The 16298-nt window shown below is 40.3% G+C and overlaps 1 protein-coding gene across 1 annotated transcript; it reads left to right on the top strand.

Moving 5' to 3' along the window:
* Positions 1-3572: 3572 nt before the first annotated feature.
* On the top strand, positions 3573-9573 carry LOC310938371 (exportin-4-like; the record flags this gene model as incomplete). Its single annotated transcript, XM_083902864.1, has 6 exons — positions 3573-3635; positions 5823-5928; positions 6128-6269; positions 6403-6541; positions 9149-9265; positions 9361-9573. 6 exons carry the CDS (start codon positions 3573-3575, stop codon positions 9571-9573), a joined length of 780 nt encoding a protein of 259 aa, XP_083758990.1.
* Positions 9574-16298: the final 6725 nt, after the last annotated feature.

Below are 16298 nucleotides of genomic sequence, written 5' to 3'. Positions count from 1 at the left end.
AGACTGAACCAGAAATTTCACACATTTATTCAGGAAGGGGCGTTTTTGTTTGTTTGTTTGTTTGTTTGTTTGTTTAAGCACAAACACGCGGTTTCTCGTGAAGAAAAGACAATTTTAGTTCAAATTGTACAGATAACAGAGTTGTTTTCACGCACAGATTCAGTATAAACAGTATCACACACACACGTATTCACCAAAATGCACAATTTAACAGCCATTTTCTTTCTCTTTTGCAAAGATTTTAAATGTAACCAGACGCCATGGAAAAAAAACACACACACACACACAAAAAAGCAATATTTGTTTTCCTTACAACAGCCAAACATGTGATCGTTTGACTATGTGCAATACAGAAAAAAAAAAATACATTATTATAAATATAGTTTTCTAAAACACTTAATATCTTTTTTTTTTTTTTTGAGCTTTTAGTACTGAAATGTACAAATATATAGGTTTTTATATATATAATTATATATTATTATTTTTCAGTTACATCATGCTGCTTATTAATGTGGTTAATATTATTATTTACATTATTATAATTGTTACATCATGTGTATTCTGTTCTCTGTCGGCCTAACTGCCACGTGTGTGTGTGTGTGTGTGTGTGTGTGTGTGTGTGTGTGTGTGTGTTTTTTTATAAATTTGAATGGAGTGGGTGTGTGTTGTTGATCAGTGTTTTTAGCGAGAACCTTTTTTTGTGTGTGTTTGCTCGTCTCTTCACTTCCTGTGTCCGGGCTGGTCCTGAACTCAGGAGACGGAGAAAAACGTGCAAAAAAACAAAAAAAAAGGCGGTTTGTTGGCTTCAGGAAATGAAACGGTTAAAAAAGATAATAATTTGCTTTTCAACGGTTGACTTTTTCGATAACACGTTGGCGTTTGGTACATTTTTCATTTTATTATTGATCCAAAATGGCCGCCTGTGTGGCCGCTACGTCGTCCCTTGAGCTTCGTGACAATCAGTGAAAATGTGACCGCGCCCCTTTGAACTTTAAGGGGGACATATTATGCAACTTATGCGACTTTTTAGTCATTTAAATCCTTATATTTTGGCACAGTGTGAAAAAAGATGAATCACTCACGTTTTTGTGGTCCTCCTCAGTCTAAGTACAGGAGATAAAACATGCAATGTTGACTTCCACACTCGTGTGCTGGCGAGAGCAACGGTATCCGAAACCCCAAAGTCCTTGAAAAGTTCTGTTCCTGGCTCCACAGTGCAGCACAGAGTTCTACACAAACTTCCAGCCTCAGAGGATTTATCTGTCCATGTTATATATGACGGCAACGTGCCTGCTAGAGCCTGCTAATGATCACTTTTCCAAATGCTAACTGCTGTTAGCTCCCTGTAGCCTCTGTGGCTGATGTAACTTCCTGTCCCCTTAAGTTTCGTTGTGTATTTTTTTTAAGGTGGACCTTTAAGGTGGACCTAAAGAGATGCTACTAAACCGAGGGTATAATATGTCCCCTTTAACACCCGGCTGTTCCATCAGTATTGTGACTTTGTCGCGTAAAACTGGCATAATGAAAAAAAATATGTGGAGAACATTTGTTACACAACTTTTTGTTTTGTTTTTATTTTTGCTTGACAATGTATTGAAAGTTTGCGTTTGCAAAATTTTAATTTTTTTTCCTGTAAATGTGCCTTTTTTCGCAAAGTGATAATATTGTCTCTCTGATACGGTTACCTTGCGCTACCTAGCGCTCTATAGAATGGAATACAGTTGAGGGAAATCTCAATATCGGTCCTATATTGGCAAAAATCACTTAATTGGATATCGGGAGACACAAAAACTAGTTCCACTTGTTGAATTATAGCATGTAGCTTAATATGTTTTGGAGGGAAAGTGGACTGTACCATTCTACGCTGGTGGGCGATGTCGTTATCGGTCCGAAAATCCGTATTCTCGATTGAATATCGGGCAAGAATTAAAATCCCAATTATATTTAGTACAGCTACATATATAAGAGGTGAAATGGCGCCACCACTGACCACAGATAGGTATTGCTCTTCCGTTCTCGCCCCATCATTTTTTTTCTTCTTTTAAATCGGTCCAGACCAAACCATTTCTGTCGTTGACTGACTTCTGCGTGAAAATCAGCTTTATTTACTGAGAGTTGTGACGTGTTAGAGTGTGTGTGTGTGTGTGTGTGTGTGGTTTATTTGTGTTTGTTTTTAAGGTTTTTATGGAGAGCGACGACTGACAATCTTCAGCGGACTTTGATTTGATGATTTCTTAACCTCCTCCCGTCTTGTATTCTTACTCTTAAGGAGCTTCTTCTTCTTCTTAACGTATGATACAATGCTCTCGTGTTACTCTTGAATTTATATTTATACAGATATACATATTTTTTTGTATCTTCCTCCTCCTCCTCCTCCTCTTGTGCTAATGTTCAAACATCCATGTCTACACAGTATTATAGATGAGGACGGCTTTGTTTGTGTTGTTTTTTTTACATTTATGTATGAACTGAGAATTTGTAAAAATGCTTTCACAGTCCTTTTGTGTGTAAAATGTATGTATAAATTAAATTAACCAACTTGGACTCTGGTGCTTTTATTTCACTACAGACAAAGTCACTTTTAAGTAAATTAAGGTTGTAAATCATGTATAATGATATTGTAATTCTACATTTCTGTCCAATGTTATCCAGTAGATCGAAAAGTTGATTATTTTACATGTTTTCATAAAAGATCAAGCTTTTTAATGATAAAATAAAACAAGTTCTGTCACGTCAGCTTCGGAAACATGAATATTTTATGATATAATGGGATATTTTTAGTGGAAAAAAAAAAAGTCATAATATTATGAGAATAATGTTATTTTACAAGAAGAAAGTTGTAATATAATATTAAAAAGTCATAATACTATAAATAAAAGTCATGATATTATGATAATGTTGTAATTTTACAACAAAGTCACATCGTTACGAGAATGAAGTCGTTATATTAAAAGTCATAATACGAGAAAAAAAGTCACAATGTTACAAGAAGAAAGTCGTAATATATTAAAAGTCATAATGTGAGGAAAAATGTCATAATGTCACAAGTATACATTTGTAATATACTTAAAAAAAATACTATTATAATAATGATGTAATGTTACAAGATGAAAGTTGTAATATATTAAAAGTCATAATAATACGAGGAAAAAAGTCACAATGTTAAGAGAATAATGTCATACTTTTACAAGAATAAAGTTGAAATAAAAAAAAAGTCATAATATTCATAGTAGTTAAGCAGTGGGCCACATGTGGTCCGCGGGCCGCAGGTTTGTGACCTCTGACCCACAACAAACTTGGAATGTTCGACTTCACCATGACACGTGATTTTTAAGCGCTGTGCCTTTAACTGACACGTGACGTGAAAAATCTCACGTGAGTAAAAAAAAACATATAAAAAGTTTTTAATGCAGTGACTGTAAAGTTATCGGCACTCACTGCCCCCCCGCGGTGATGATTATGATGGTTCAACCCCCCCCCCCCCATCACCCCCCCCCCCCGCTTGCCGCCGGTGTGGTAGCGCTGTATCCCACAATGCAGAGCGCATGGCGCGTCATTGGTGAGGGACGATGATGGCGGCGGTCGGTGCACCAGAAGTGATCACACAGCTGGAAAGCGCTGCCAAAGTTTTAATGGTGAGAAACTCTCCGTGACTCGGAAGCCTCGCCGCGGCTCGGCCGCCGACCCTGCACGCTTCTGCGGTTGACTCACGCGGGCACGGAAGCCGCGAGGAGCCGCCGCTGTTTGTTTGTGCCCGTGCGCGGTTTGTGTTGTTAAATGTGTTCTCACTTTTTTTTTCATTTTTTCTCTTTTACCTGAGAGAACAGTGCGTGGCGCAAAATTATCCCGCTTTTAACGACAACATTTCCCTCTTTTTCCTTGTCTCTCTCCGAACACAATTAACCGCAAAACAGCCTCCATGTTTGCGGGGTCTCGTTCACAATGCGGCTCCGCTTTCTTTTCCAGAAACTTCGCTGTTTTCAGTCGCGCGACCGTTACAGCGAAGTTTGTGTGCTGCTCACACACTGATGGAGAAGCTCAGTGAGCGGCTTTAGCTTCAGCCTGTTCACCCACACAAACACCCGCTTCTCTCACCCTCTTTACCCTCACCCTTTCACCCTCTCACCCTCTCACCCTCCACCACGACCAGCAGGAGCAAGTGGCTAACCATGTGCATGTCATGAGCCCCTTGTGTTAACGTGGGTGTGTGTGTGTACTTAGCTTAGCTACTGTAGCTATACAATAGCTAGTTTAAGGCTGGATGATATGGCATATTATTAATATCCCGGGGTTTTTAGGCTGTGCCGCGATATATCGCGATATAAACCTGGACATAAATGTCTTTTTAAAGCTTTGTGATGTCTCTCAGGACAGTGTCAATACATTGATATATCGCGATATTTCATGATATAGCATAACAGACACAACAACGACCATAAAAGTACTTTAATTTATGTATTCTAGCTGGTAGTGGTCTGTATTACATACTCAAAATTTACTGGATGAATTAATTTTAGTTGTTATCTGCTCTATTTATTTGGATTTCATACTTCAATACAATAACCACCTGTGTGTGTACTTAGCTTAGCTACTGTAGCTATACACTAGCTAGTTTAAGGCTATTAAATAGGCATATTATTAATATCCCGGTGTTTTTAAGGCTGTGCCACGATATAAACCTGGACATAAATGTCCTTTTAAAGCTTTATGATGTCTCTCAGGGCTGTGTCAATACATTGTTGAGACACTTCTCTACTTTTAAGATAAAACACCAACCGTAAAAATGCTATAATTTCTGTATTCTAGCTGTTTATAGTCAAGTGTTACATACTTTTAGAATACAGGTGTTGTTGTTACCTTATAATAGCTAGTTTAAGCCTGGATTGTATGGCGTATTATTAATATCCCCCACGATATACCGCGATATAGCATAACAAACACAACAACAACCATAAAAGTACTATCATTTCTGTATTCTGGCTGGTAGTGGTCCGTATAACATGCTCAAAATACAATGGATGAATTAAATTTAGTTGGTATCTGCTTTATATATTTGTATTTCATACTTTAAAATACAATAACCACCTGTGATTTCAGTCCCTGTGTTAGTATGTGTGTGTGTGTGTGTGTGTACTTAGCTTAGCTACTGTAGCTATGTAATAGCTAGTTTAGGGCTGGATGATGATATGGCATATTATTAATATCCTGGTGTTTTTAGGCTGTGCCGCGATGTAAACTTTATGTAATGTATGTGTCTGGTTTTGCATACTCAACATTCAATGGTTTAATCCATTTTAGCTGGTATCTGTTCTATTTATTTGGATTTTGTACTTTAAAATACCAGAATCTCCTGTGATTTCAGATGATATCTTGCTATATTACGCTAACTTTCATACCTAAAATCCAGCTGTTACTAGAGATGCACATTATTGGACTTTTTGCCGAGATGTGTGTACTTAGCTTAGCTACTGGAGCTATATAATAGCTAGTTTAGGTTTGGATGGTATGGCATATTATTAATATCCCGTTTTTTTTTTACTTAGACAGATATCGTGATGTATTGATTATCACAGAATCGTCGTATCATGATATTATTGGTATCGTGGACCATTGTATCGCGTCTCCTATCGTGAGATACCCTGGGATTACATCGTATGTACACTCATGGTGTGGCGCAGTTCTTTATTGTTCTGGATTATTGTTGACAGTTCTTTATTGTTCTGGTTTCCTGAAGCCCTGACTGACTTTTAATTTTAATTATTTAATCCTTGAACTTGAGTCACTAATAACATAACGTGTTTGTTTGTTTGTGTTGTTTACAGGCACCGCCCTCCATGGTCAGCACAGAACAGAGACAACACGCTGAACATGTATTCCTCTCCTTCAGGAAGTCCAAATCTCCTTTTGCCATCTGCAAGCACATCCTCGGTAAAGTGTTCACTTAGTCTGTAATCTGTGTTGCTATACGATTAAGTCTGAATGATTTTTTTGTTTGCTATGTGGAGCAAAGAAACCAGAAAATATTCACGTTTAAGAAGCTGAAAAATCCCAAATCACTAAAATACCTCTGTGTTTACATTATATTAGACTATTGTCCCATCATATTGTCTCCTCGTCTCTTCTCCAGAGACCAGTAAGGTGGACTATGTGCTGTTCCAGGCGGCCACCGCCGTCATGGAGGCCGCCGTGAGGGAGTGGGTCCTTCTGGAGAGGAGCAACATCGAGTCGCTGCGGACGTTCCTGCTCACCTACGTCTTACAGAGACCCAAGTAAGAAACGAGACAGACGGAGACGACGTGGTGCAGCATGTGACTGTGTGTCCTCTATTGACCTCCGGTGGCGACTAGTAAGACCTGCAGGGACATTTGAAAGACCTTATTTTTGTCCTCTCCCTCCTCTCAGTCTGCAGAAGTACGTCCGCGAGCAGATCCTCCTCGCCACGGCGGTCATCGTGAAGCGAGGCTATCTGGAGAAATCCACCAACTGCAAAAGCATCTTTCACGAGGTCGGACAGCTCATCAGCAGCGGGAACCCGACGGTGGTAAGAGACGCTGTATTTTTTTGCATTTCCGTTTTTGAGTAGGACTGTTCCATTCTTTGGCACCCTTCCCTTGGGGAGGGGGGGGGGTACCAGAGTAAAATGGTACGGTACAGCCAGGCTCTGCCCACGACAGTCAGCTGATCCCTTGTGATTAGTGTTTCAGTCTATTCTCATACAAAGCTTGACAAAGCGAGCAGAGAGAGAAGAGCTGCTGGATGTTCTCCTTTGTTGTCTGTTGTGTTGTGTTTGAGAATTAAGTCACATGACATCAGGAGGAGCTGTTTGGAGCAGATTTGTTTTGAAGCATGTCTTCAAAGTGAATATTTTATGGGTTTTATGCTCCATATAACAAAGAAATCGGTGGGAAAAAGTGTATAATTTTTGTTTTGAGGACAAAACGCATAATTTTGAGGTTCTGAAAGCACCAATTAACTTTTTCGGGCATTTTATGGACCAAACTGAACGGTTTGAGTTTGAGTTTTCTGATTTTTTGTCTTCTTAAATGTGAATATTTTCTGGTTTCTTTGCTCCATGCAACAAGGAAATCGTTTAAAAGTGATTTAATTTGGGTTTGTGGACAAAAACAAGACGTCATTTCGAGGTTCTGAAAGCACCGATTGACATTTTATGGACCAATAATCGTCGAAAGAATCATCAGGAAGATTATTAGTTGCAGCCCAAATCAAAACACATACTTTTATTTTACAGCTTTCGTATATGTGAGTATTTTCTTTGTTGCTTTTTAAAACGTCTCTCACGGATGAAAACGTTACAAAATGAAGAAATAAACGCACGTTTTTCTCGTTGTTTACACAAAGCAACAAAGTTCTGGACATTACACAATCCTGGCTGCAACCTCGGCCTCTCGACTCGTACCCGTAAATTATCCTTTTTGCGATAATGACACTGTCCCAAAAACCACCACGTGTTGAAGTTTTCGATCCACGCTGAAGCAGAGAGAAGTTTTAATGTCCCAGAATTCTCTGTGTGTGATGAACGGAGTCAGAGCCTGTGAAGTTGTTCTTTCTGCATTAAACAGCATCAAATGTAGTGTTTCAGTTTGACTCGTCTTTGATGGACCACATTTGTGGTTTGGTTACAGATTGTTTAGTTTTTTTCTCTGTGTGTGTGTGTGTGTGTGTGTGTGTGTGTGTGTGTGTGTGTGGGAACTGGCTCAGATTAAAGAGTCGCTCCAGTCTGGAAATAAAGGAACGTCACAAAGGGCCGCGCGGCCTCCAGAAGCCCCAGGCGTTTTTTTTTCTGTGGTCGCAGTAAAGTATAACGTTCTCTTGCCTGTTTTCTTTGCTCAGACGCTCAAAATCAGCTCTGTGGATAAATTGTGTCAAAGCGCATTTTCGTGACGGCGTTTTTTTATTTTTGGTTTCTGTAAAGCTGTTGTTGTTCGACTTCATGGGAAAAAATGATCGAGAGCACATCAGGGAAATCGAGGCTTGAGATTATTTACAATGATTGAACTGCTTGGGATTTATTCAATTGCTTCTTAAATCCTGTATTTTATTCTTAATTCTTATACTTTTTATAATGTATGAATATTCCTTTACTTGCTTTTGTGAAAAAAAGATCAGTTTTAATGATTTCTTTATCACAAAAATAAAATATTCACATTTAGGGAGCTGAAACGTCTGAAAAGGTAAAAAAAAAAAAGAGTTATTTAGAATTTTTTTCCATTTTAATCCTGTATTTTATTGCTTTTTCTACTTTTAACAATGACTTAATATTCCTTTACTTGCTTTTGAGTGACATCTGTTGCTTATTTTCTCCATAAATTAGTCGTTTCGTGCCTAAAATGTGGATCAGTGTTTCCCAAACCTTGTTCTCAAATGTCTCATTTTGTCCACAAACCGAAAAAAATATCAATTTTAATGATTTGTTGTAAAAATAAATATTAATATTATTTATTTTCATGGTCAATTCATCTGTCGGTTATCTTCTCAATTAGTTTTGTCCGTAAAAGGCTCAGGAAAATGTCTTGTTTTGTCCATTAACCATATAAATACATCAGTTTTAGTCATTATTTTGTTCGATGGAGCAAAATAAACCTGAAAATATTCACATTTAAGAACCTGAAAATCGGAGAACGTGTTATAATTGTCCAAAAATGTATTCAGCACTAATTAACGACTCTTTAATATCCGTTTCTACACTTTCTACATTTACTTTTATTCCTTTTTTCACCCGTTTCTTCTCTTGCCGTTTTGTCAAAGCTCATTGCACTGAACAACTCCTCCTAAAACCAGCAGGGGGCACTATAATCATTTGCTACCCAATGCCAGAAAAGGTCATGGGAGCCACGGAGGGCTGAAGTAGTGAAAGATTTATATCTCTGTGAGGTTTAAACAACGAAAACCACAGAAGGAAATGCAGAACATGACTCCTGACCCACACATTTATGCAACACAATCTGATGTACCCTTTATATCTATAGCCATTTACAACAAATGAGGAAAATAAAAGAACTAAAATGAGTTAAATTAAGAACGTATAACGTTATTTTAATGAAAATTAAGTGGTAACTTTCGGTCGTTTTTCTTGCTCTTTCAACCTCTGCGGTGTTTCTGTGTATGACCTTTGACCTCTCTGCTCCAGCAAACACTGGCGTGCTCCATCCTGACGGCTCTGCTCAGCGAGTTCTCCAGCTCCAGTAAGACGAGCAGCATCGGCCTCAGCATGGAGTTCCACGGCAGCTGCAAGCGTCTGTTCCAGGTTTGTTCTCCTCCTCCATCCCATCATCTTCTTCTCCTCCTCTTCCACCTCCTCACATCCCGTCTTCATTCTTCTTCTTCCTCTCCGTCGTCCAGGAGGAGAGCCTGCGTCAGATCTTCGTGTTGACCATGGAGGTTCTGCAGGAGTTCGGCCGCAGGGAGAACCTCAACGCGCAGATGTCGTCCGTCTTTCAGCGCTACCTGTCTCTGGCCAACCTGGTGCTGAGCTGGAACTTCCTGCCGCCCAATCATATCCTTTCTTTGATCGCCAGAGGCCGAGCAGCTGGCTTTGGGAAGTCGGGGTCGTGAAGGTCAGGATTTCTTTATCTCATCTTTTTATCGTCTTGAGGACTTACTTGAGCTTGAAGTTGAAGGTGTTTTATCCAAAAGTCTTCTTCAGTTCAGAGGTGAAGAGGAAATAAGGTCTGGAATAAGGTTCACCCTAGCTGTTGCAATACCAGTGAAAAGCACCAGGGGGCAGTGTAAGGATCAGATATCTTCAGTCCGTCAGGTTTAAAATTTGCTGTTCGTTTTTGCTGAAGCTTTTCCCGCCAACATGGCGGCGCTAAACCTAGCTTAGTTACACGACGTCCGTAGAACGCCGTCGTTCTAAGGTCTGTTTTAAGTAGATGAACGTTATTTTTTGAGGAGATGTCGGCCATTTTGGGGGCCAGAGAATCCAGCACCAGCTTTTGCATTTGTGCACTAGTAATATACTTGTTTGAGTGAGGACACAGGAGTTATTTGTTGTGTGTGTGTGTGTGTGTAGCTCTATAAATATGTGATATTGTCGGAATGCGTGTCTGTCCGTCTCTTTTGCTTTGTAGTTCATCTCTTGTGCCCACATGCGTATTATCTTTTGCAGTTGGCCCGCATTGTTGAGCGAACTTAGGCACTCGGCACATGTGTGTCTCTCCGTGTGTGTGTGTGTGTTACGCGTCCATATGTGTGTCTCCAGGCCTCATTACGGCCTAAATCCCACCCAGCCTGGCATCCTCTCTCCTCTCTGCCTGTCTGAGCGGATCTGTAGTGGCGCTCCGCTGCCACCCAGGGCCGTGTATCACTTTCAAAGAGGTGTCTGTGCGTCCATCCCCGTATCATTCCATCAGCACAGTGCCCCCCCCCCCCCTCTCAAACCCCCCCCCCCCCCCCCCCCCCCCGCCTTGGCTTGTTGAGGCTCCCCTTGGTATGCCCGGCACGCTCGGTCTCAAAGATGTACCCTGTGTTTGTACTGTATATGAGCCGTTGTGGTCAATTTTTAGACGGCACTTTCATCCCGTGTCAGCGCCGAGCTTCTTTGAAATGATACTGTACATCTATATTACCTTTTTTATTTTTGAATTTAAGAAGGAAAACGAATAGTTTATATTAATTTAACCTACTTTAGGGCTACAATTAACGCCTATTCTGATAATCGTCGATTATTTGAATAATTAGACAGTTTTATTTACTGTTTAACTCGCAATAAGGACAATAAAGATGCTGCTGTTTAGAATAACCCTAAAATCTTGATATAAAAATTAATATTATTGTTATTATTACTTTTTTCTGTAAACAATGCTATCATGAACAGGGAAATAAAAAAAATTTAATAAAAATAGTCAGATTAAAAGTGCATTTTCCATGACAATTAATCCTTGCACCCTAATTAATAATACATTATGTAAAAGCTATTGTCATATAGATGTAATAATGGTCATAACTATGTTTATAGAGAAAAATAGAACACGTCGTTAAAGGTTATGAGTGGCATAAATAATAATCGAGGAGCATAAAAGCTCACAAATGCAAAGGAATGCATATATTTTACACCCACAAATACACTTATTTTTCAAAAATTAAAGTTTGTCAGTCTAGAAAAATTAAATACGCGCGTTTTTTTGGGCCAAAAGTCTTAATATTAATATATATTGTAAAATTATCTACATTTTTACCTCATTTTTCAGTCGTTTTCTTTAGCTCGAGTTTACATTTGGCGTCTTATCCTGGATATATCCTGTCGATATCATTAGGCGAATTTAAAATGACAGCGAGTGCAAATTTAGCCAGTTTAAAAATTATAAATAATACGAGCTAGCCGCGCAAATAGAGCCGTCGTTCTCCGGTTTCTGGCTGCCGAGTTGTGACACACGGCGAAGTGGTTTAGAAATAGCAAGATACATGTTTGAGTCAAGTGGACCTTGGAAAAGTGTCCGCGCCGCTGTTGAAAAGGAGAACAGATTGATGAAGACCACTGGGAGGCCGCGGGTGGGCGGGCGGGCGGACAAGTGCGGGCGGGCGGCCGTATGCCAGTATGAGTATCAGGGGGCCCTCGGCTTAATTGCGTGGCTGACGGCGGCTGAACACACGGTCACTCACTCATCCCTCCTCCTCCTCCGACGCCTTCTTAAAAAGCCTCCCTGGCGGCGGCGTGTGTGTCGTCTGTCCACGCCGCCGTCTGAACCCCCGAGGCACGCTCCGCGGCGTCGCTACGACACCGTGTCACTCCGCGCGCCCCCCCCCGAAAACAGTCAGGTGCTGTAAATGGCCGTCGTAGCTGAAAGACGCATCACCCTCTGGTGGCGGCTGGACGTTCGCCTTTTTACGCGGCCTTTTACGTTGTTTGCTTGTCATCTCCGTGTCTGTGGAGAGCCTTTCTGGTGTCTCCTCTGCAGTCTGCTCTTTATACATCTGTTGTTCAACTTCACAGGAGAGAGGAATGTGCGGATTTCATGGCGCATCAGCTCGGCAAAACTGGAGTTGTTTCACATTACACTCGAGCACGCTATATTTTTTAAAATATATTTCTGTCTTTCATTTGAAGAGAATGAAGAGAATAGACCTTTATTGTCCACCAATATGAAACGGTAAAAGGAGACGTACAGTGAAAATAAGATCAGAGATGGTCGTAAAAAAAAAAGTCATAAAAATAAGAGACCATTGTAAAATTATAACAAACCAATAAAACGGACACAGTCGGGGTTAAATTACATTAAAAAAAAAAATACCTCGCTCAATTGTGGACGAACAGCTTCGTGGTCTCTTTGTGGATTTAAGAACGTTTATGCAAATATCGATTGTATTGTCGATTTAATCCATTAAATCCACAAACCAGACTCAAGTTTGAATGATTTCTTTGTTATATGGAGCAAAGAAACCGGAATATATTCACATTCAAGGGTGCTTTCACACCGACGGCAATCGCGTTTGGTCTCTTGGTTCGGGTCTCTTGCGTTGGTGTGGATGTAATCTCGGTACTTTGGTGCGCAACCAAATCAACCGTTCCGAGACCACCCCTTCAGGCAGGCTTTATCTGCCCTACTTTGGTACGGTTCCTCTGGTGTGAAAGCAACCAAGCCAAATGGGACGAAACGGTCTGATAAATTAGTCTGGTTCCAGTGTGCCAGACCAGCGTTAGTCTGGTTCCAGTGCCGATGGTCTTCGCTGTCCATTTTGGTTCGTTTAGAGCTATGCCTATGTGAAAGCAAACCGTACCCACATCTGTTTGTTATATTCTAACATTTCTCTGACTGGTGCAGACCAAAGCAATCGAACTACAGGTCTGAAAGTGCCCTAAGAAGCTTTAAAATCAGAGAACGTGTCAAAACTACCATTCCTCATCAAAAAATGTCGACAGCAAGCGTTACGTTCGTGGACTTTTCATGTGGTGATGACACTTACGAGGTTTCTTGAATGCATCTTGGAGCTTGTTTTGAATAACGACCATATATGTCTTATTAGTGTTGTTGCTGCCTCAGCTGGAGTTATTCTTGTGCCGGAGGAGACGTCTGTCAGCCAAACACTTGCCTCGGCCCCGGCTTACTATTCTCATTAGCTGTTCGGGGGTCAATTTATGGGCATTTTGCCCCCTCAGGTTAAGGTTAGGATTAGGAGTGTGTAAGCCGATGCTGGATGTTTGCCTTGGCCCTGACCTGTGCCGAGAATCTTCAGCTACTGCTGTCTAAACACAGACGAGAGCGTATAGTGTGTATATACAGGCGTCAGCTGATGCATTTTCATCTCCCGAGCTTCAGATTCCTTCACCTTCGTGTCATTTCATCCCCAAGCTAAAGTTCCGTGAAAATCTTTCGCAGATATGTTTTATTTTGTTTCAATTACAGTGTAGTAAAATAAGGGAAACGAAGCTAATTTGTAGAAATAATCTGTTTATCTGACTTCAAGTTGAGTAAAAAGCTAAAAACTCAAAATATTTTGCCATAAAAACTAGTGCTGGGCACGTGAGCGCGTTAACGTTGACGCATGGCGTGTTTCCATGATGACTGACTGGAAAAAACATGCGTGACGTGACTCCCGATTTGTTAAAGTGAGTCTCGAAAGTAACGCTAAACTTAGCTAGCTAACGCAGCTAGCTTAACATTGAAATTATTAATCTTTTGTTCCCAAACTTCAAAACCAGGATGTTCTCAAATGTCCTAAAGCTAAAATAATTAAGTTTCAATTATTTATTTGTCGTATTTGGCAAAGAAACCAGGAAAAACATTCCCATTTAAGAAGATATTGCTTATTTTAAATGCACTGAAATCAATAAATCGCTTCTCAAAGTAGTTTATTCGTATTAAATAAATTGATTAATCGTCGTTTAAGCTGTACTTTCTTCTAATAACCTTGCTTTTTAATTGAGTAAACGCAACAAATGCGCCGCCGCTGTTCCAAACGTATCAGTGTGTCATTATGAAGAAGCAAACGCGGGCCGTTTAACACAGCTGCGTGATTAATGTGGTGCTGATTTGATTAGGCAGAGTGAAAATGAAGGACAGCTGCCGTCTAAACAAACGGACGCTAAACAGTAGAAATAAACGGTGGAAGAATGGGAGGAGGAGGCGGGGGTGGGTGGGTGGTCATTGTGGAGGTATTCCTGGACTGTTATTTCACATGGCGAGGCTGCAGTCCAAGACTTAAGGCGGGATATGTCACTTAAACCCCACCACACGCCTTAGCATAGCGGCGCTCTCGTCGCGCGGCGACTGGCAGACGCTCAGCCGCGGTTTCTGCCCGCTCGGGCGGCGGCGGCGGCGGCTCGTCCGTCCTCGACGACAGGATCAGCAGTAATGAATAGAGGATACAGGAGAAGCTCGCTAATCCACGATCCTTGAGCATGAAGGTTGTTTTTCCAGGGGGAGGGGGGGCGCACAATGTTCAGATTTCTCAGATTACGTAGATTACCGCCACCCCGATTGTTGGCTATTTAAGGTGGCCATGATGACATTACCGTTGGGTTAATCTGCCGAGGGTTTTTGTTGCTAATGCAAAATGTGAAGGTTACACGTGCACACACCTCAAATAAGAGGCGCAAAACCGGGTGCATTTAATCCAATTATTTCAAATAATTAATGCGTTTCACGGAAATAAAAAGTGCTAACTCAACAATATTTGTTTCAGCCGCACATCTATTGATTTGCAGGGCTGTAACTCGTGATTATTTTCATGATCGAATGATAGTTTCGAATCGAATAATGTAATAGTTTGAGTCAAATTATGTTGAAATGATGAAATGTCTTGTTTTTGTTCGTAAACCAAAATAATTCAGTTTAAATTATTATTTTTTGTTATGTAGAGCAAAGAAACTAAGAACATATTCACAAATATTCACCAGGAAAAAATTCACACGAGGCTGAAAAGTAGTTTTAATTATTAAAACAAACAAACAAAAAAACACTCCTAATAAACGGTTTATCGGTTATCAAAATAGTTGATTATTCATCGTAAAATAATACATAACTGCCAGTAATGTTTAAATATTCAAAACTCCAGTGCATAAGTAAAGCCTGCCTCCCACTGGATGCATTCAAGGAACCTCGTAAATGTCATCACTTGTGCAAACACACAATTTTAACTGAAAATGTTATAGTTTAGTTTGTTTTGTTGTAAATAAGATGAATGTTTTTTTTTTGTAATATCTTAAGTTGTAGTACTTATTCTTCGAAAAGAAAATACATTTATATATGTATATATAATTATATACGCGCAGAACTAATTGGCAGAAAATCGTTATTCTTATGAAATTATATGTTTTTATTGTATCTTTCATTGTATTAGTTATTAATTATGTAGGGTTCTATTCCCATTTTTGTAGTTTGTTTTGTTCGTTTTGTCTTAATTAAAATGGACGTTTTTATGATAACTTTAGATTTAGTACTTATTCTTTGAAAAGAAAACACGATAAAAAGTTCTAAGTCGTCATTCTTATGAAATTACAAGACGTTTTTATGATCGTGTGCGGAGGTTATGACGTGGTGAAAGTTGTCAACACGTTTTATCACCACAAAAAACGGCCTCGATTCATGTTGATGTTTTTAGCATTTTTCTACTCCTGCTGCATAATTAGAACTCGTACAAGTTTTTTTGAAGTGGATTATGTCGTGTTTGTGGACGCTCTCTCTACCTGGACTGAGCTTCTCGTGGACGAGAACTAAAAAAATACCGAGACGCCTCGCCGTGCCCGAGCGTCTGCCGCGGAGCTTTGGTCTGGAAAATGGGCAGGAAATTAAATTTGAAGCGCTGTTAGTGTTTGAGCTCAGAGTGACGTAGGTTTGCGACGAGTCTAACGGCAGCGCTTTTATGGCATCTGACTGCTGGGCTGGTGTTAATTAAGGCACGAGACACTGTGTGAATCTCTGCACTCGTGTTTTGATTTAAACTCCCGCGGTCGGTGGTTTACATCGGTTGTGTATTTGGTCATTTGGGTGTGTGTTTTTATGTGTGTGTTTTTATGTGTGTGTGTGTGTGTCGGCGTCGTCTTATCTTTCCAGTGGAAAAACGGTCGCGTCATGTCAGTTATTCCCGAGCCTGTTGGAAAGGGTTGTGATAGTAGCAGGTGAAAAAAAACCCTGCAGAACCACATGTCCAAGTCACTCTGCGTCCATTACTCACCCTGCAGGCATGTGCACACACACACACACACACGCATGGAGTGAAAAAAACGTGTGGTTGAGTGTGTAAATTGTTGTTTCACTCTTTTTTTCCTCCCCCTTAGTTTGAGAGCGTGAACTTTAATGACGTGAACGCGCTCGATAGAGTGAGTTAAAACTGCCATT

The sequence above is a fragment of the Microchirus variegatus genome (genome assembly GCF_963457635.1).
Source record: "Microchirus variegatus genome assembly, chromosome: 16".
Lineage (NCBI taxonomy): Eukaryota > Metazoa > Chordata > Actinopteri > Pleuronectiformes > Soleidae > Microchirus > Microchirus variegatus.
Note: the sequence above shows the minus strand (reverse complement) of the source record. Positions and strands in the feature narration are given on the sequence as shown.